The sequence below is a fragment of the Chinchilla lanigera genome, unplaced genomic scaffold (assembly GCF_000276665.1).
Source record: "Chinchilla lanigera isolate Chin_1 unplaced genomic scaffold, ChiLan1.0 scaffold00029, whole genome shotgun sequence".
Classification (NCBI taxonomy): domain Eukaryota; kingdom Metazoa; phylum Chordata; class Mammalia; order Rodentia; family Chinchillidae; genus Chinchilla; species Chinchilla lanigera.
In genome coordinates, this window is record NW_004955430.1 from 1953755 (window position 1) to 1975058 (window position 21304).

General features: G+C 49.6%; 2 protein-coding genes across 3 annotated transcripts in view; one reads left to right on the top strand and one right to left on the bottom strand.

The window, feature by feature from the left end:
• Positions 1 to 3078: 3078 nt before the first annotated feature.
• The window catches only part of Colq (collagen-like tail subunit (single strand of homotrimer) of asymmetric acetylcholinesterase), a 62749-nt gene continuing 44523 nt past the window's right edge, over positions 3079 to 21304 (bottom strand). For both annotated transcript variants that reach the window (XM_005387306.2, XM_013515712.1), the window contains exons 12-17: positions 15021 to 15126; positions 9976 to 10115; positions 8897 to 9016; positions 8295 to 8415; positions 6398 to 6500; positions 3079 to 4586 (exon numbers count right to left, since the gene is read on the bottom strand). In XM_005387306.2, coding sequence (XP_005387363.1) covers positions 4517 to 4586; positions 6398 to 6500; positions 8295 to 8415; positions 8897 to 9016; positions 9976 to 10115; positions 15021 to 15126 — 660 coding nt within the window. In that variant the 3' untranslated portion in view covers positions 3079 to 4516. The remainder of the gene's footprint in view (positions 4587 to 6397; positions 6501 to 8294; positions 8416 to 8896; positions 9017 to 9975; positions 10116 to 15020; positions 15127 to 21304) is intronic.
• On the top strand, positions 10134 to 15013 carry LOC106148855. Its single transcript, XM_013515714.1, has 2 exons — positions 10134 to 13183; positions 14203 to 15013. Exons 1-2 carry the CDS (start codon positions 12298 to 12300, stop codon positions 14379 to 14381), a joined length of 1065 nt encoding a protein of 354 aa, XP_013371168.1. The 5' UTR covers positions 10134 to 12297; the 3' UTR covers positions 14382 to 15013.

The window sequence follows — 21304 nt, forward strand, 5'->3', positions numbered from 1 at the left end:
GTGCAGCAAACAGCAGAGAAACTTGGTCTTACCACCTTCTCAGACATGGGTTCCCAAGTACTAGCAACCGAGCTTCCTGCAAACACCTTACTTTACTTACAAGTTTGACACTTTGCAGGCAGAGAGTGAAGAGTCGGCTGGATCCCCAGGTGTTAGTAGAGCAGAGTTTGGGCCTCTGTTACTGGTGAAAGCATCAAAACCAGTTGAGTAATGAAAGTATTACAGCTCAGCCCAGGATGAGAAAGTCAGTCGGCCCCGAGCGCTTGTGGATTTCATTGCAGCTGAAGCTGTCATAATTACTCATGTAACTACCATTTCCTTCCCAATAACACCCCAGCCTCAGTTTTATTCTTATTGCCTGAAAAAAAAAATCACTGCAAAACTTCGCGACTAAAGTCATAGGCTGTTTAAAATGCGGTTTGAAATCCTATGAGTAAAAATGAAACCCCCCCTCTCCCAAAATGAAGCATTCCATCCTTGCCTGGATAATCTGAGGCGCATGCGTCACTCTGGCACAGTGCTGCGGCAGTTTCCCGCCTGGGTGAAGAACTGCGATGGGGGTTTCAGGCACAGCATTCTGCATCTTCAAGTCTCTGAGGAATCAGACCCAGCGTCTGATGGGACGCTCTCTCCTCACATCCTGCGAGCCTGCGGCATCACACCGTTCTGTTCACGTCCTCCTTCACTCCATCCTAACCCAAATCCAGCGCAGTCTTGCCTTCCTTGGCTTGATGAGATGTCTGTTGTTCCTCTGGTGTTTGATCTCCTTACTACAAGCTGGTCTGCGGGCATGTGGCATGCATCACAGGAGCAAATATTTACAGGGTGTGAGAACCACTGCTCCTTTTTACTTCTTTGCAATAAGGATTGTGGTCCAGACTATTGTCAAAATTGAGCTTATGTTACCATCCCTGCAGAGGAAAGCAAAATAACGCTGGTTCTCCAAAGAAGGGACTGATTTGGCTGAGCTACAAACAGTGATAACAACTCAGGTAAAATCCAGCACATCCGAAATGGTTTCTTGATGTCAGAAATTTTAACCATAGTATCAGTAAAATTCACTACAACCTTGGAATAAGGTAACATCATTCCCAGTTTATAGATAAAAGACAGACCCAGAGAATCTAAGTAATCAGTGAGTTAGGAGAAGAGCCAGGCTTCCAGTCCAGAAGTGGGAATCCAGTACTGTGTTCTGCTGTTTTCACAAGCTGTAGCATTTCTTTCCTGACCCGCAGAACACTGTGAAAGTCAGCCTCTGACCAGGCCTTTCAGAATCAAGAATTTTCTGATATGAACAGTCTTCTCTGGTGTTTACCCCAAGTTGCTCAGCACTTACTTATGGCAAAAGCCGGAGAGGCAATCACCGTAATGCACGCTGTGTGTGCCCAGCACCAGTTCCCCCACTCCTGTCCCCTGGGGTTCAGTGCAGCAGCCTCTGTGCTTTGGAGAATCCCCCGCAGATAGGCTAGGAGTAATATTATAACCAGCTTAACTCAATCAACAGATACTGTTGTCCTGCCAATTCAAGAATAAACATGTGATCCAAACAAGCCAAGGAGGCCTGAGGAAGGATTTACTGAGGGGCTTCTGGAAAAGAATTGCTTGAGAGCCAATGAAATAGATGTTCTCTCTTCCTCTGGATATTGGAGGGTAGGGGTGCACATAGGAGCTTAAAACTGCACCAGGCAGTTCATGACCATGCTAAAGATCAAACTAACCAAAGAGAGAGATGCAAATATACCTGACAGCAGACCAAGGAAGTGGTGCCTTGATTGAACCATACCTGATCTCCATCCACTACTGGACTTTTAAATTATGTCAGTGAATATGTATCACCCCATGGGGGTATCTAGGCTGGGATAACCCATATTCCCCCCACTTCTTATGAATCGCTCAGGAGTAGCTGAAGAAATCCATCACTTCCTAAGGAGTCCCCTGTCCGAATCAGAGGGCAGAGCCCACACTTGCAAGCTATTAGAGTGGGAGGAAAGCCCAGCCCTTGGGTAAAGTCTCTCTCAGCTCCAGGAAGTGATGAACCAGGTATGAACTCAGGTACCTGCATCCCAGGTACATGGTCTTCCCTTTATATCGTAGCACCTCCTCTTTCCTCTGGCTAAGCGTTGCCTCAGGAAACAGTTCCCTGGCACAGGCGAGCACCTGGATATCTATTCCGTGTCGGCCTAGCCCAGGCAGGGCCCCTACTTCAGCTCAGGGGAAACTGCTCCCTACATGACCAGTTAGCATTTCAAGGAAGGCCTAGGATGGGGGTGGGAGGGGTCACCTGTTCGCCTTGACCGCTCACTTTTCCATTTCAAATGGGCAGAGTTCCTATTATTATGTGTATTCTTGACACATGTAAATTTGAATCGGTTCATGTCCTGAACCTTTCAGAACCTTTGCTGAAATGGCCAATACACTTTCATACAGTAGACAGGAGGCCAGCATATGTAAGGGCTTGGTGAGGTCCACAGAGCCCTGTGCCAACAGACCCACTTCTTTTTAACTCCGAGCTCATGTCCAAGCTCCTTCTGTAATCCCTACAAACAACTTCTCCCTGGCTGCCCCTCAGGCTTAGAGGTGCATGCAGGTTACACCCAAGAGGCTAGGCATGGGGAGGAGCGCGGTGTGGGCCTTGGAAGCAGGCTTAGGACATCTTGGCTTGGTTTCCTGGCAACCTGGAGAACACGCTCTCTCGGAGAGGTGTGCATGCCCAGCGGCCATTTCCCCTTGGTCCCGCAGACTCCTCGGCCTTGGGGAGGCTTGGGCCTAAGGAGGACCAGAGTACTGCCCTCCAAGGTGCAGGCTCCTCTTGGCCAGGTCTATCTAAGGTACAAACAGAGCTCCATCGCAGCCTAAAGATCTTAACACCTGGTTAGAGGCAGGACTGGGCTAGGAAGATTGGGCTTTGTGACGCTGGGCTCTTGATCTCTCTTCCCTCCTTTGCCCCTGAGGGAGTTGGAATGAGTTCACATTCCAGAAACTTCTTCAGCATCCGGGAAGCAGAACTGAATTTGGTCCCCTTACTCTGCCCAGCAACACTGAAATGTTGGTCCCAAGTCCCCAAGGAAGAGAGAGCCATGGTGAGGAATTGCCTTTATTTCTTGATTTCCCATCCAGAAATCCCAGCATGGCGGTGGGAGTGGCATGGAACATCATGTTCTTGGGACACTGCCTCGAGGCCAAGGGGACGAGCTAAGCAATGCACCTTCCTCTCAAGACACCCTCGGGCTGACGTGACCTCTGGGAGACAAGGGCCACCTTCTGGTCACCCCAGAAGCTCCTGCCTGCTGAGTTCCCAAGACTCATTCAACAGCTTTGTACAAAGCCAGGAGTCGGGGTGGGGGGTCCTCCATCTAGTAACTCCCGGGAAGACCCGGGAGATGTCATTCCAAAATAGAGCCAAGCTCGGATCAGGAAGGGTGGGGATGAAAGGCAGCTCACAGACCCCTGTAGGCAAGGGAAGCGCTCAGGCACACAGCTGTGAGGACAAGGCTGTGTGAGACACAGACGCAGGAGGGGAGGTCACAGGGCTCTTACAGGAGTCAGCAAGAAGCAAGACGGGGGCTCAGGACAGAAACCATCTCTGCGAGAGTGTGCCCAGCAGTGGGGCCTGAGACAGGGCAAACCAAGACCGTGTCTCCCTAAGGACGAGGTGACGCCCATGCTCACCTGGTGTGGACCTGGGGAGCGAGTCCCCTGAACAGGAAGTGGCCATGAAGGGCACTCGCCAGATAGAGGTCAAAGTGCACAGCAAGCTGCAAAGTTAAGATGGTGCCAGGGCTTTAAAAGGACAAGAGCTGTCCCTTTGGGAAGTATCAAGAGAGGGAGGCTACCGCTCTGTTGCCGTTCACACAGAGCGCCAGCCAGCAGTGCCTGCTCCCTCTCCCGGGTGAGCGTGGGTCTCGTGGCTTTCTCAGTGCTTTTTCACAGTTGGGTCTCCGCCTAGGGGAGCCACATCCACATGAGGCTTAGCAGGGCTCTGGCCAGTGGAAGTCCCTCAGTAAGTCCAAGCTGTAAGCCTCGTGGAGAGAATGTGTCCACTTCTCTACTTTGTGGTCTTCAGGCCTGCAGAGCCCTGAGCGCAGGCTGCCCTGGTGAGATTGGCTGCGTCTGGAGGTCCCTCGGGCAGAGGAGTCTGTACCCCTGGCTTCCCAGGGAGATCGGAGCAAACGAAAACAGCCCTGCAGGGTGTGTATGTAACAGTGCAAAGCCATGTCCACGGCCTGTGCCAGCGACATTCCAGAAGAAAAAGGACATCTGGCCAGATGGTGAAGATGGGGAACAGTCAGCTTCCAGGGTGGGCATGTGGAAGATTTCCTGGTACTTTGGATTAAGACAGGATACAGTGGTCCTAAATTCTTCCAGTCAGACCGTCAAAAGCACGTCTTAGCAGCAAGAGTTTGTCCTCATTTTTTGTCACACAAAGGTTGGTGGATAGACACTGGCCCAGGAGAAGCCAGGCCGGCTCGATGAGGGCGGAAGCGGCTGTCGGTTACACCACCTGCTCCGCACGTCCTCAAGTGAAGTAGCGGCAGGGTGTGGAGTCGATGTAGCAGTATGGGGTGCACCGCAAGTCTCCATAGGACCTGAGGGAGCAAAGACAAGGGTCGGGGAAGAATGGGTCGTGGGCAGGTGAGCTTGTGCCCAGCTCTGAGGGCAAGGCCACATTCTAAAAGGCCACCTCTGGTGACTCCATCAAACTGCGTCAAACAGCAGCTACCGTTGCCCTCTCGCTAAGGACCAAGGGCTCTATGCAGTTTTCTCATTCTTCTTGGGGGTGTGGAGCTTGGGGCAGTTGAGTCAGGCTCTGGGGATTTTTGCCTTGAGCTCCAGCTGGGGGACCAGGAGGGAAGGAGCGTTAGCCCTGTTCTTAGCTCAGCATGTATGAGCCAGTCCTCCTTCTCGAGGCCTACAGGGTTTCCGGGGCTGCCCGTGGTGGGTAGTGAGGGAACAAAAGCTGTGTGTCTGTGTAGCCCAAATGGCACCACCGGCCGGCGGTGGCTGTTGAGCTCTTGAAATATGGCTGCTGTGACTAGAGCACTGACCTTCCAATCCCATGCTAGTCATTTTGAGTTAGAGGCACCACCTCCAGCAGGGGCTGTCATACTGGACAGTGCACCCTGTACCTCTGTAAACCCAGATGATAACCAATTCCGAGACAGAGCTTTACACATGATACACCCATTTACAAGCATCTCTCGGAGGCTTCTGGGCCTTCCCTGACCAGAGCGAGCCGGTGCGTAGGCCCTGGGTCCTACTCAGATCTGTGCTTTGTGTCTGTCTGTACTCAGTCACCCCCACAGAGCCAGCAAGCCGCTCAGCCCTGCTGACTCTGGCGGCTGCCGTTGGGAGCCGTCTGCACCTCAGGGGGCGGGCAGTGCATGCACACGTGTGTGTAACTGGGGCTGGGCCAAGTCCGCACAAGCGTGGAGGCTCAGGGTGATTGCGGGTGTGCATTTCCCCAGCCTGGTCGAATATGCTTGCCCTGTGCTTGGCAGGCGGGTGTTAAGGGGACCGGAAGAGAAAATGGAGATGTTAGAGAGACAGGCCTGGTGTCCATTCCCCAGCCTTGCTGAGGGCCTGGGGGACCTCAGTGCTCTAAGAGGCCGCAGATCTGCTCTGGAGCCCAGGAATGGGCAGGACACGGAGTGGGAGGAAACGACCTTCCTGTTTTTCCTAGGATTTTCTATAACTCTAGGTCTGTAAGGATGAGTGGACCACAGAACTCTTTTGTACCAGAAAACTACATTCTAGACATGGAATCAGCACCTGAAGAGGCCAGTGCCCCTGAGGTGGCTTGGGAGATGGCAACAGAGGGGCTAGGACACCAGCATACTTGTCCTGAGCAAAGTGATAACGCCTTGAGAATGCTTAGAAATAACTACAGGAGTCAGTCCTTGAAGGGAATGTTTTCATGGGAGGGTCATGAGCCAGGAGAACTAGATATTCATGCTGGTCTAATCTCACTCAGGCCCACAGGCTTGGCTGAGGCGTGGAGAGCATATTCCAGGGAATTCAGGTTGTGCAGACGCACAGATTCTTTGGACTGCTCTGACACCACTCCCCTCCACGGGGCTTCCCTCCCAGACCGCAGCCAGGAGAAGGATATGGCCATGGTAACCACTGGGATTACCTGCTGGCTGACTGGGAGCTCTGTTGTGCCCCAGGACAGAGGCGGCAGCTGTGTCTGCCCCAGCTCAGCCTCAGGGGCACCTGCTCCAATTGAGAAGACACACAGGGATGGAGCAGAAAGTTCCCTGAGAGCGGGGATGATGTGCTGTGTTTTTTTCACCCTACCCCAATAGCTAGAAAGTACCAGGAATGTGACACTCAGAAATATTTGAGAGGGAAAGGAGTGCAGGATGGGTGTCGTAACAGCACATGACCCCTTCCTTACCCAGGTAGATAGGTCTCGCATGTCAGGTAGCCAAAGTCAGAGCCATCGCAGTCCTCCACGCCCACATGCCGGTGACCATCTCCACAATAGGCCCGATGACAGCCTGAGGGGACACAAGGAAGGGCAGCCAGGGAAGGGCAGAGTGGCACAGGCTTGCCTCAGCCTATGAGGGCTGTGCAGTCCAAAGATTCCCCAGAGCACCGCTTGAGAACTGACCTGTAGCAGGCTTCTGACACCCGCACCCCCTCGCCTGTCCTCCCACGGACACACCACAAAACAAAAGCGAGGAGCGTGGGACTCTAGCTGGCCTCGTCACTTACTAGCCAGATAAGGACTGGGAAAGTGGGACAGAGAGGGACCCAGTCCACCCCTCACAGGACAGCCGTAGCTCCTGTGAAGTGAGAGGTAGGCATCTGGGACTTTGACACCAAGGAGGTGCATGGTGACTCCCGCCTGCCAGCAGAGAAGGTCCCAGGGTGGTAACAAGGGGGGGCCCAGCCTGTATCCTAGGGATCCACAAGATCTTCCACAAAGACCCTAGTCTCACCCAAGGAAGATACCCCCTTCATTTTTTCAGGGCATAGAGAGTCCAATTAGATCCTTCCTACTGTGGGAGCTCCTATTCGAGAGTCTGCAGAGGGGCCGGAGGGAAGGGAACCCAGGAAGAGGCAGCACCCAAGGGTTGGCATCCTGGCATCTGGGGAGTCACTGGGGGGCAGCGTAGCCACACTGAGGGTGTTTGGCAGCAGCTGTGCCCCCGTATGCCCCTCCCCCACTGCACGCACCGCTGTCACAGCCTCATCTCTCTGCGCTGTCCCCTCCCCCCGAGCTTCTCGAGGGCAAGGACCACACGCTCGGTGCTGACTCTGGGCAAACCAAGTCAGAGATGGGCTCACCCAGCACCTGTTGAGCCCTCACCGTATCCAGACAACCAGAACCTCTTCAGATCTGAGTGGTCGGTTTCACAGCAAAGGAAACAGACTCAGGGCCGCAAGGAGCGTCTCCTCTTAGCCTGGTGGCAACTAGAGCCTGTATTTGCAATGTTCTGGCTTGAAAGCCATGCTTTCTACCTCCCCTCTTGTTTTTGTCACTTGATTAAAAAAAAAAAAGCAAAGTGAATGTTCCAGCACCACACTGCCTTGTGTCTCAGCACCATCAGCAAGCCGGGAGGCAGCTTGGGCAGCCCAGCTTCCCTTCACAGGGCTGGCCGTGTTACCTGGGGAAGCAAGTCTGGATTCAAATTTATGCCCCCCAACCTTGCTGGTGTCCTTCAGTCCCGCAGACAAAGTAAGAGCCCGCTACATTTCCTTTGAGCTTGGAAAGTGGGTTTTATCAAGAAGGAGGATATGGAGGCTGAGGCAGGAGGATCGCAAAGTCAAGCCCAGCCTGAGCAATTTAGCAACTTAGTGAGATCCTGTCTCAAAATAAAGAATAAGAAACGGCTGGGGAAGGGCTGGGGATTTAGCTTAGCGGCAAAGTGCCTGCCTGGCAAGCGCAAGGTCGTGAGTTCAGTTCCCGGTACCGGAGAAAAACCAAAAAAAAAAAAAAAGAAAGAAACGGCTGGGGATTTAGCTCAATATGAAGGCCCTGGGTTTAAACCTCAGTACTAGAAAAAAGAAAAGGAAAAGAAAAGGTCTGGGAAGACTGTGAAAAAAGAGAGGACCTGGGGCAAGGAAGGCCTCCCTGGAGGCAAAACCCTTGACTGCCACTGGTTGCTGTGCTCGGGCAGTGGGAGAACTGACATTCGGCCTGAAATGACGGAGGAAGTCGCCAGGGCAGTCTGGGCACACCCTGGCTCTAGCACGGCTGCAAACCAGCACAGCTGGCGTCCAAGCTTGCCTAGACCGCCCCTCCCCGCGGCTGCTCTGTGCTCGGTCCTCCGGCAGGGCTCACTCACTGATGCAGTCATCACCCGCGTCGTGGTTACCGTCGTCACACTCCTCCCCGGGCTGCAGGACCCCGTCCCCACAGGTGCCACGCTGGTCTACGGTGTAATCCACCGGGTAGAAAGGGGTCAACTGGCCAAAGAGACACACAGGGTTGACCTGGGAGGTGTCACGCCCAGGCGGCAGCAGGGCAGGGAGGTCACTGCACTGGGGGCAGATGCTCTGGGCCCGAGGGCCGTGGCCAGGGAGAGGGGCATCCCTTAGCTTCCTCCAGGGAGTAGAAAGGAACATCTTTCCCATCGCTGCCCAGAGTTCTATACTTGGCAGAATGTTGGGTCTGATGGACATAGCATTCTCGCAGTGCAGGGGCACGGAGACCACTGGGGACCTTGGCTCAGAGGGGAGCTTCTGTTTAGGGATGTGAACAGGGACAACTGCTCAGAGAGAGCGAGAAGGAGGACGCGCAGCCCTGCCATGGAGAGGGAGAGCCCAGCTCTGTCCAGGCCCACATGACGGAGCTGGAGGGGCCTCCCTGTTCTTTTTGGCATGTATCCCTTTCCTGGGTGCGAGTGGCGGCTGTAGGGGATGTCCTAAGGAGCCTCCCTTGGGGTACCTGGATGGGGAGCCAGCCAAGACTGTCCTTGAAGTACAAAGATCTCTGGTCTCTGCGGAAGGCAATGGCGTTTTGGGTGTTCAGCCTCTCAAGCTCCTCCCGGTTGTTGACTACAAAAATCTGCCAGAGAACACACTGGTGAGGATTTCAGACAACTGTCCTCCAAGGGGTGGGGCAAAAAGGAAAAGTAAACAGAATCTCTGTGCCGGGCTGGGTCACAGTGGGGAGAGAGGTTTCCTAGTACAATGTATCATTTTGAATGGGGAGGAACGTCTTGATCCCCACGCCTTCTCCATCCAATTCCTAATGTCTGAGTTTAAAATTAAAATACCTGCCATGATTTAACACGTTTAAATGTCTTAGATGTTCCCAAGACTCACATGGTTAACTGACTTGGCATCTGGAAATGATTCTTAGCAAAATGATCATACTCAGAGATGTTCATTACAGTATTCTTTACATCAGTGAAAAGCTTGGGCACATCATATAAATATCCAATAGCAGGGTTAAACAAACCATGGTTAAACAAAGCTACATGGCGGACGGATGAGCGTGTATCCACTTCAATGATGTTTCTGATGATGTCCACAGTTTACTTCAAAATAACCCCAGGGAGGGCAGGCCGTAGAGTAGGCATAGAGAAAAAAGAGGGAAATGGGATTAAATGAGAGTTAATCATTGTTAAAGCTGGGTTCAGTGTGTCTGGGGTTTGTTTCATTATTTATTCTTTTATATTTATTTGAAATTTTCTATAAGAAAAACTTCAGAATGATATTTACAGAGCACAGAAACATGACAGGATTTCAATAGAGACAACTAGAAGACCACATTTTTATACACTATAATCTGAACCATATCAAAGTTATTCTTTAAAAAAAGGCAAAGGAAATACTAAAAAGCAAACCCATAACTAGATGGACAATTGGATTTCCCTCTGTGTTGCAGTTCCCTATGGTGAGCGTGTGCCCAGTGTAATGGGGGAAAGTAAGCTTTACTACAAGGAGTTTCCAAAGTCCTGACAGGACCAGGAAGGAGGTCCTCATGGACAGCCACCCAGACTTTTCTCAGAAGAGCCTCACCACAGGAACTCTCGGGGAACTGGGCCCGTACACGGCTTCCCCGGAGGAAGGGTTATTCACATTCATAGGGGATCCACAGAGACATCTTCCTGGAGGCCCGGGAAATCCTCTTTCCCCTTTGAGTCCCATTACAAGTTGTCCTAGAAAGCAACAGAACACTGTCACTAGAACTAAGGAAGAGAAAATCACACAGTCTGGGGAGGTATAAGCAACTTGTGTAACAGAAAGGAGGTTAAAGCCTATAGCATTTCAGGGTAGGCCTGAGGGAGAAGTCCAAAGAGATGATTTTGATCCAAGACGTGGGGAGAAATAGCTAGTAAGAAATACAGTTTTCCCTTCATTCTTGCCTTGCGGACAGACAAAATACCTGGTGCTGCGGCAGCCATCTTGCGATAGTGAAGTAATAAACGTGAGAAAGAAGCCAGTGGTGCAGGAAAGACAAGGGGCTCATGGGAACTAGGACTTGTGATTTGGGGGCGGGACCAGAGCCAGGTATACTTCCTCTTGGATTTCCTTGTTAGAGAAAAGCAATGCCATATTTGTTCAGACCATTAACAAGGGATTCTTGCAGAAGAACACATTGCTAAAGAGTAACTTTCATTGTTTTTAATTATTATAGCTATAGATAGATGTAGATATATAGATATTTAAAGAATCTCTGCATGTGGGCTTCTTCTATTTCTCCAGAAAGGAAGTGGGACATTTATAAATGCTCAGCTACTTAGTCTTCATGGACACTGAGAAAAGTCAGGACATATCCTGAAAAGATATCATCAGGAAATTTACTCTCTAGCAATGTGGGGGAATTTTTAGGGTCATAGCTGTCACCTTGACTTTTGTTTATTTTTATTTTTTTGAGACAATATCTCATTATGTTGCACAGGCTGGTCTCATACTGCTGGTTTCAAGTGATCCTCCTGCCTCAGCCTCATGAGTACCTAGGGGTACAGATAAACAACCACTGTGCCTGGGCTTACCTCGACTTTTAAAGGCCCAGTTTCTTCCTTATGTCTATTCTTCACAGCACTTCTTCTTTTTTGTGTGTGTGTCAGGAATCGAACTCAGGACCTTGCGCTTGTCGGGCAGGTGCTTGTGCTACTGAGCTATATCCCTGGCCCTCTTCACAGCGCTTCTCTCTGGGATTCCATACGTGTAAGATTATGTGTCTTCTCTAGTAGAATGTAAGCTCCACAAGACAGCAGGGCTGTGACTATTTCCATCCACCAGGGCTTGACAAAGAGGTGGAGCATAGCGCATGTTTGATGAATGAAGGAATGAATGAATGCAGACTAAGTGGAGAGGAAACCCTGGAAGTCACACTCTGGCTGGCAGAAAAGTGCTAGAGCAAGATCTATTGAAAGGCAGAGAGGAAACAGGAGCCAAGACAGGACTGAACAGGAATGAAGATGCAACCCTCTTGGGAAAGGCAAGGGGAGCTGGAGAGCAGCCAGTCATTGGTTTCCGGCAATGTGTAGGGCAGTCAGGAACTGGGAAGCCAGTGTGTAGATGCTCAGAAGGGCAGGAAATAAAATGACTTCAAGGCAGAAGTCTGGTTGGGACCACAAGGCAGCAGCGGGCGGAAAGATCCCAACTCCCTGAGCCCCCACCCAGCCCTGGGCTGGCTGGCAGATCTGTTCAAGATCAGAATTCTGACAGCACGAGAAAGGAGGCTGCCAGCTTCTTACGCCAATTTATGGTTGCCCGAGCTAACAAGAAATATGAATGTAATTCTGTGCAAAGAGCTCCAGGCTTGTGCTCTGATATTTCCAGAAGGGCCCAGAGAGACGGAGAGTCCATCAGCTCGGGGCTCTCTGGGTAGTTAAGCCCTTGGGGAAATGAAGTGGGGAAGCTCTGTGGCCAGTGGCTGAGGTGGCAGTGGTGCAGCCTTCTGAAGGCCCTGTGGCCCCGGTGACTCCTCCAGAACCAGGGCCTCAGAGAACCAGGAATTTTTCCAGTCATCCAGCTAACTTGTGGTGAGGCTGACACTTGAACTCATGTCTGACCTAATAATGTGCCGTCCAAAAGACAAACTCCCAGAATGTCGGTGCTCTCAGGAAGTCGGCAATTCCCAGGTCCACACTGATTCGCTTACACCTGCCTGGGTGCAGGAAGGACTCAGTTACATTTGTAACTTGATTATTGCAAGTCACATCCTAAAGGTATTTTGCCTTTGTCTCCCCACAACGTCTAGCCCCTCTCTCCCTGACAGCTAAAAATCTCCCACCTTCTCCAACCTCCCCAGCATCATCTGGCCTCACGGTGCTGGGCCCCAGAACCCCAGGGAGCCTCCTGACAGGACATGGCACAGAGCCTAACGCCACCATGGCAGTTTCCCTGCCACTTCCTCCCAGCTGTCAGAGGGCATCCATCACCCCTGCCTGCTTCCTGCCAGGCTGCCCTGAAGGACACAGCAACCTGAGCCCCCACCTCAACCTTGTTACTCTGGAGAAGGTAGAGAGGCCAGCGCAACAGTCTTCAGAGTCTGCGTGGCACAGACCGACTCTGGGCCGAGGTAGCTCTGCGATCTTGTGGAAGTCACTCTCTCTGAGGCTCCAGGTTCTTATCCATAAAGCAAGGACTGGACTGGGCGGGGGAGGTCACCATGCGGTTCATGGGACTCCAGGCTTTGGAGAAGGGCTTCAGAGTTTTGGGTGTAGGTGCATGGGTTCTTCCCAAGAGCAGGCTCAGGGCTTTTTCTCAAAGGTAACCTCAGGATCCTGCAGGGGCCTCACCAACCGCGGATGGTTATCCAGTTGGAAACTCCTCCCTTCCCCTTTCTCTGCCCGCGACCCCCACAAACTTTTACAAAGAACAATATTATCGCCCCAGCTTTGCTCCTTCCCCTCTGCAGCCCCTCTCTCTGGGAGGCTCTTCAGACAGGAAGTTACTCAAAGGAAGGCGAGAGGAGGGGACATTGGCTCAAAGAGAAGAGCCGCATCCTGCTTGGCCGCTGGGACAGGCTGTGAGCACCTGCAGGGCCAGCCCTGCCCTTCTCAGTCACCAGGTGCCATGGAGGGTGTGAAGCTGACTCAGTCACAGACCTCGTCCTCGGGGGCCCCACCGCCTGGCAGGAAGGTGAAACACATCTGCAGGAAGCAGTGCCCAGCGCAGGCCGCAATGCAAAGGCGCTGTGTGACGGGGCTCGAGAGAGGGAGACCTGACCGCAGAGACTTATTGAAAAGAGGGCTTGGAAGAAGCGGAGACTTTAGTGTGTACGGGGCGAGACGGAAGTCATCTCAGGTCACAGGGACCCAGAGAGACCACAGGATAATGTTCCAGCTTGGCAGAGAGCTCGGTGTCTGCTGGAGGGCAGATGCCAGTCGGCTGGGGTCTGGCAGAGGGTGGGACAGTGGAGGGAAAGAGAGATGGGCATTCTGGGCTGGAAGAGAAGGAGGCAGAGGTCAGGGAGGGGACCCTGGACTCTGCTGAGCTTGCTAAAGGGAAGGGGTGCAATAGACCACAGGCTGGCAGGACAAAGCAGCAGGCTTCTGAGCCACTGCTGCTGATCCCAGGGCCTGGCCTTCTCATTCCACCCCAGAGCCCAGGAGGGAAAGAGAGTTCAAGTCAGGTGCTGGGAGCCTTTACAAGGGCGGATAAGCCTGTTTGCCAATGACCCTGAAACCCACACTTTTCAGTTTCTGAGGTTGACAGCTCATGGTCATGGGACTCCCTGGAAAACTTTGTGTGCCAGCACCAAAGAGGATGAGGACTGGGTGAAGGGACCAACTAGGTCACCTGGCCGCTCACAGAAGCAGATTATGGGCCGTGGGCACATGGCCTGGGCTGCGTCTCAAATCCAGGTCCCTGAACAGCCTGGAAAGAGGTAGAGGGTGGAAGCAAAGGGATTTCCCTAGACAGAGTGGGGATGTGGGCCTGTATCATGGGGAAGGTACTGCCCATGATCTTAGCCTAAAGGCAGAGAAGCGATGTATCCTGGGCAAGAGACCATGGCTCAGAATGAATGGTTGTGAGTGCCCCTTGGTGAGTGGAGCCGCAAAGGCCAGGGCTCCCAGCCTGGCACATGTTCTTGTTTGTTTGTTTGTTTGTCTGTTTTTGGTCTTTTTTGAGACAGGGTCTCGCTATGCAGTTCAGGCTGGCCTTGAGCTCACTTTGTAGCCCAGGCTGGTCTCGAACTCGCAGCAATCCTCCTGCCTCAGCCTCCCGAGTGCTGGGATTACAGACGTGCGCCACCACGCCTGGCTTACTTGCACGTGTTCTGATACTCAGGCATAGCGTGGAGGAACAGTGAATGGGCATCCACGGCCACTGACTCAGAAAGCAGCTGTTCCAGAGTGAAGGGAAGAGCGAGGCTGGAGGAACCTCCTCTGCTATATTTCTGCTGTAACTCCTCAGGATCATCACCCACTCCTTTTGCCGCAGTTGGAGAAGTAGGAGAACCCCAGTAATGCCTAAGACTGAACGTTCCTGGCATCCCGACAGGCTGGGATCTCACAGCCCACTTCAATTGGGTTTAAAGAATCTAACAAAATATATTTCTTGTCTGCCCGTATTGTGGCTACAAGCACGTTCCCAGAAACATGGGGAAAAGTGTGTGGTGGATTTTAAAATGTCTTTTTATTTTAAAGAAACAAGTTGGAATAAAAATTAGTTTGATTCCTTTTATAAACTAAGGACAAAAAAAGAATCTTGTACAGTCAGCAGTTGTTTTTTTTTTACCCAGAGATGCTGTCTGAAAGGCCGTGCAAGGGAACAAAGGAAAGGACATAGCTAATCAGATTTCAAAAGGTCAAACAAGGTAGTCATGTACCCATGCCCTCCTCAACCATAGACCTTTGATTTCTTATTAGAAATTCTTCCCTATCTTCAAAGCAAGTAAGTAGAACTCTTTCACATTACATTACCTATTGCTTATGTAGAAGGTGAATGAGCCAATCTGTATAGAAATTATAAAGATAGTAAAGCGCCTCTGGCCGTTTCTAACTGACACATAAAGCAAAGCTCTGCTGGTGCCTCCTCATCCCCTCTCTAGGGCAGCTGGCCAGGAGGGCGCCCCTGTAGATCAAATGAAGCAGTTTAGCTCTTACCTGCAGATGGGGGGCCTGGGGGTCCCGGAGGGCCTGGACGGCCAGGTTGGCCAGAAGGCCCAGGCTTGCCAGGTGGGCCCACAACTCCACTATCTCCCTTCTGCCCCTGATGGAAAGAAAGGCAGAGCCAGTTATGAGACCATGACCCAGCCAACTTCCTTCCCCACTGGTCTCTAAATCAGGAACAACTCAGCACTTAGGAGCCAAAGCTCAGGGCGTATGCAGACCCAGAAGTTGTGACCCAAGCTCTTAAAAGGCTCAGGGCACGTGACGTTTGAAATAGCGATGGTGCCAAGTTTGCAGGCCTTCGTTTTTGCTCTGTCCTAGAAACATGCCATCAAACAGAATCCGTTCACCAGCTCCCCTGGCATGAGTTAGGGAGCACAGCTCCAGAAGAGCGCAGAGATTCAGGTGAGTTCTCTAGCATGGAGGGGACAGAGCCAGCCTAGAATTCAGGCTTCCTTCCCACTTGTCAAGACTATTTTTATTTCACCCCAAGAGCTGTCTCCAGTCACTGCACTCCTGTTGCTCTCTGGATCAAAACCCAGCTCCTTACTCCGCCTAGAAAGCTGGCCTTGGCCAGGTCTCCCTGTCTCTCTGGAGTGTTGTACGGGTTTTGGATCTTCAAGAACACTAAACTCGGATCTATCTTCTCAAAAGTCTTCTTTCCAGGCCATTTTCCTTTCCTTCCCTCTGCCTTCAGCTCCCAGCTCAAAGGTGCTTGCGGCAAAGAACTTCTTGACCTCCCCAGCCTGAGTGGGTTCTTCTCCCTGGCACCGGGTGCCCTCACTTGGAGCTTTTCCTTACAGCATTTATCCCAGGTGGCAGTATAGAGATTATTTGAGGGGCCATTTCATCAATGTCCCCCCTGAGACACGTGCTTCCTGTGGGCTGGAATCTACCGTGCCCCCCGCCACCTGATCAAAAGAGGGAGGAGAAAGAAGCACAAAGCAGTGGGAGGTCTGTCGATCTATAAAGCAAGAGATTTCCCCTTGACCAGAGACTTTGCATAACTCATTGTCATTGCTTTGTGCCTCAGTTTTGTCTTCTGTGAAGTGGGTCCAGGAAGTATACTCCCACATAGGTCTGTTGTGAGGCTAACAAAGACCTGAAAATGTGGCTTGCACAGGACAAAGGGCAATGTGGAGCAAGGTGACTGTCACAGCAACTGGTCTGGTTTCATTTCTTTCACACAGTGAAAGAAGACCTGATTTTTAAAATAAAGGCACGCTACAGCCTTTGTAGTCATAATGATAGGCAGAAAGTCAGTCATTAGCAGGCTGGAGACAGGCAGCAGAGGGGCTACTTGGAAAGCAAAGAAGATGTGGTTGTTCTTCACTTGATCCTTAGCTACAGATAAGATCCACACAAGCTTGTGGTTAAGGCCCAGGGCCCATATAAAGTCCAAACTATTGGTAGGGGTCGAGACAACCCCAGGGTCTCAAAACAAACTAAATAGAGACATTCACTTAAGGAGTAAACAGAGACCTACGTGATTCACACAGCCTGTTTTATTCGTACAAGAATAGTAAAAGTGTGGGTAGCTACAGGGATGAGAAAACAAGGAGAATCCTGGGCCCCTGCCTGCTGCTCCTTAAAAACCTGATTTGGGTCTCCTCCTGGGGTACCCCGAGACTTCAAAGCCATTTTTGCCACAAACTTTGACTCTGCACTTGGGCCTGCAGATGCCCGATAGGTAACTAAAAACCAAACAAAGTTTGATTTCCGTTTCATATCCTTTGTTACTGTACAATTTGGATCCAGTCTCTTCTCAGGGCTACATATAGGTACGTTAATCTTTTTTTTTGTTGTTTTTTTCTCTGGTACCGGGAACCGAACTCACGACCTTGCGCTTGCCAGGCAGGCGCTTTTGCCTCTGAGCTAAATCCCCAGCCCCAGGTACGTTAATCTTTTAGGAAGTGCCTCTCTGAAAACTGGCAAAACAAGGTTGATTACAGAATTTACAGAATATCACCCTCTTCAAGACTGAAGGTTGAAGAACCGGGACGGGCCATTTCCAGGGACATCCAACTGCGGTTTCTCCAGTCTTTGTCTTAAACCTGCTTGTTCTAAACTTTCAGTCACCTGGGAATGAAACCACCTCCCAGCCATAAAGATTCCAGATCTGTGACCCTGGGACTGAGATAATGATCGACCAGAGCCCAGCCCACTAGCTAAGCTTAAAAGCTGGCCTGCTTTTGTGGGTGGGCCAGTGTGAACCCCTGTATCAGAGCTTAGTGTCCCTAAGCTGGAGCCCTTTCTTATCTTCCCTCTAATTTCCCAGTTAAAACAGTTTTTGTATAAATTCGTGCTTTAGTTTTGATTTCTCTTATTACAAAAGTAAAGACCTGGGCTAGCTGCTGACACGGCTACAGACGTTCCCCTAGGCGAGTCCTTTTGCTGCCTACACTGGGCGCTTCTGCAGCAAATCAGGTTCTCAGTTCCCCTCGGGGATCCTCAGGAGTGACCCCGGAGAACAGCGCGGGTGTGCACTGCTGTCAGCTTTCCCCTGAGCAGTTTGCTAACTAACTACCCTTGCCCTAGGCCTAATCAGGACAGCGGTTGACCACTGACCTTTGGCTGGCTCTCCTTACCGCACTGTGCCTGGCAAGCTTGCCCACCTGATGAAACACAATCTTCCCTAAGTCTGAGAAGCAGGCACACTAGAGACTCTTTCCAGCCAGAAAGGTGACATGTGACCTGCTGCCTGGTCAGCATGGTCATGGGGACCCTCTCGATAACACCTAAAGCGTTTTAAAATTCTTACTATGGAACCCATGAGGTCAGTTTGTTTCCAATTCCATCCTTACGGAGGGCGTTGTTAAGCCCAGCTTAAGCTGAAGCATTTCAGGAGGTAACCAAGATGGATCCCAGAACAGCACAGGAAGTCACAGCAGCTTAATATAGGCACAGCTAACCCTGATTTTTCTGACAGCCAGCTCAGCTGGTTCTGAGCACAGGAAGTACACAGCTTGACCAAGCTGGAAATGGTCCTTGATTCTGATACTCAGCAGTAACGGAATCTTCCCTGTGGGTCATCTGCTCAGAAGAGTCCTGTCTCTATGGGTAGGACGCACTAGGCAGTACGCTCCAGGAAAAGCATTCTTTATTTCTTATTTGCCACGAAGTTGGAAGATCTCTCTGTGGGAGGTGGTTTTGTCTCCTTAACTGAAAGTTTTTATGAAAAAGACAACAGATGCTTCCCTGGGTCCCTCAAAGGCAAGTCCCAAAACAGGAGGTAGCAGGAGAGGAAAGAGGAAAAGCTGGTCACCACACTCCAAAGGCTGACCCCGGCACCCTTGCAGCTCCACCTCCCTGGCCCTCAGTTTCCTTGTGAAAAACTGAGGAGATTGGATTAAATGGTTTCTAAAGTCCTTCTCATCTGGAAATTCTTGTGTGAAATCCCTTCTGAATTTTTAGTTTCTGGTTTTGGATTGACTTGCAATAACCTCCAGATACTGTTAGTACCACAGGCTCAACAAGCACTGGATATATGACCCTACACTAGGAAATGAATTCGTGACAAAAATAAAGCACCGTGGTAGGCTTCCAAAGCTAACAACTCAAGTATCTGCTGAGGGTGAGGGCCGGGCGCACACTCAGGTTGTTTATAACATCTTGTAGGAAAGATGAGCTCATTCCCTCAGCTGCTCTGAGCTCGAAGATGTGGTTTTGGTGTAGATTTTACTACAGTGAAATCAATGTCAGCAGAGTCAGAAAATAGGCTTCCTGGCTTTGGCTGTCCCAGGAACAGACAGACATTGTCAGAAAAAAGTAGAGGGCGGAAGCCAACAGCCTTTTTCTTTGCTTTTTGCCTTGTACCGGGATGGAACCCAAGACTCTGCACACGCTAGACAAGCACTTCACCCCTGGGCTGGACTCTCACTCACGAACAGGCTTCTTGAACCCCGAAACATACAATATTCTGGATGTAAACCATCATCAGGGGAGAACATGATAAAATATTTCCTCTCCTTTTTCCAAGCCTACCTTTCCAGAAATTGGTGTCGTGGTAGCACTGAGAAGCTCTGAACTTATCACCTATTGTAGAACTTTGAAAATTAGACTGGAATTTTGTCATTTCAAAAGTTATTGTGAGACCCGAATTAGCCATTGGAGCCTCTGTCATTCCTAAATTTACTCTCAAAAGACTGTGATTAAAGGGGCTGGGGATTTAGCTCAGCGGCCCATCGCCTGCCTAGCAAACCCAAGGTCATGAGTTTGATTCCCAGTACTGGAAACAAACAAAGACGGATTAAACCGGGCATGGTGGTGCATGACTGTAATCCCAGCAGTTGGGAGCCTGAGGCAGGAGGATCGTTGTGAGTTTGAGACCAGCCTGGGCTACAAAGTGAGCTCAAGGCCAGCCTGAACTGCATAGTAAGACCCTGTCTCAAAAAAAAAAAAAGCCAAAAAACCTGTGATTAGCTTCATAGTGTTACCATAGCTCCAAACCCTGGCTGCACAGTAGAATAACATGGTAGCTTATAAAACACAACACAACAAAAATCCTGCTGAAGGCGTGTTTCAGGCCAATTGTGTCATAGTCTTGGGGAAGTAAACTTATGCATTGGCAGTGATGCATGGCAAACTTGGGACTATAACAACTGCATCTGCTGTGGAAATCTGTATTCAATCAATATCCTCACGGTTTTGCTGTAAGCTGAAGTTGGCAAATCATGTGTAGTGGGCATGTCTATACAGGGCCTGGCCCAAAGAAGTCACTAGAAGAATGGGAAAAGCTTTGCACCCAGGATGTTCACCTTTCACCATTGTATACAGTCTGGTCAGATCTCTCTTATCCAAGCAATCTGTTACTCACTTTCTAAAACATGATGCAGATATTTTAAAAAGATGTTCTCAAACATTAGTTAATATCTATAGCAGCAAGAACAACTGCATATTGTGATTTTAACTAAAAAATTAAGGACAAGATAACTATATATTGGATATAAATAAAGAAACAGCTTAGAATATAAAAAAAAGTAATTCTGGAAGGAAATATACCAGATTGTGCCATAACGACCAACAGTACTTATGCTTGAGTGTTGAGTCTTTAGATGCTTTCTCTTACTGTTTTCTGAATTTTGTAAGTTTTTTGTGATAGTGTATGTATTTATAGTGGAAAGAGAAGTAAAAAGCTGACAAAGTGAATGATTTTAATTTTTTTTAAAATGGATTTTATATGTTCTTACCAGAAATAATTAATATGTGAGGTGACAGGTATGTTAATTAACCTGACATGATCATTCAAATATATATATATATATATATATATATATATATATATCACGGTGTACTTCCAAATATATAATTGTCAATTAAAAATAAAATAAACACAAATATTTTAATATATACCTTCAAAACATTTTTCTTCTAACATTTAAAGGCACTATCATGAAAAAACAAGTACTGTATGTATTCATACCCAATAGGTCAATTTTAAAAATTAAAATTATTTAAATAGAGTTAACCTCTCAAACTTAGAGATCCAATCCAAAAATGGGCATCTGAGATGAATACATACTTCTCAGATGAAGAAATACAAACAGCAAACAAATACATGAAGAAATGTTCAATATCACTGGCCATTCGAAAGATGGAAATTAAAACAACACTGAGATTCCACCCCAGAAAGAATGGTTATTAGTAAGAAATTCTCACCCCAGAAAGAATGGCTATTATCAAGAAATCAGCCAACAACAAATGCTGGCAGGGGTGTGGGGAAAAAGGAACCCTTCTCCACTGTTGGTGGAAGTGTAGACTGGTGCAACCACTGTGGAAATCAGTGTGGAGAATTCTCAGAGAACTAGGATTAGTGGTCCCATTTGACCCAGCCATTCCTCTTCTGGGTATTTTCCCAGATGAATTGAAAACATTAGCCGGGTGTGGTGGCGCATGTCTATAGTCCCAGCAGTTGGGAGGTTGAGGCAGGAGGATCGTTGTGAGTTCAAGACCAGCCTGGATTACAAAGTGAGCTCAAGGCCAGCCTGAACTATATAGTGAGACCCTGTCTCAAAAAGACAAAAAAAAAAAAAATCATACCACAGTGATATACGTGCAGCCACATCTATAGCAGCACAATTTGTAATAGCAAAATCTTGGAAACAACCCAAAAGAGATGTGTGTTGTTGTTTTTTTAATACAGTAGAATATTATTCATGTACAAAAAAGGATAAACTGAAGACTTTTGTAGCTAAATGGATCTAACTCAAGTCCGTACTTATAAGTGAAGTATCAGACTCATATGTACAAATATTGTATTGTTTCCTTAGAGTGAGAAG

Bases quoted from the DNA above. Each gene is read 5' to 3' on its own strand.
- LOC106148855 (XM_013515714.1), top strand. From the start codon at position 12,298: ATGGCAGTTTCCCTGCCACTTCCTCCCAGCTGTCAGAGGGCATCCATC. The intron at 13,184-14,202 runs GTGTGTACGGGG...TCTGATACTCAG, and splicing joins TGGAAGAAGCGGAGACTTTA to GCATAGCGTGGAGGAACAGT.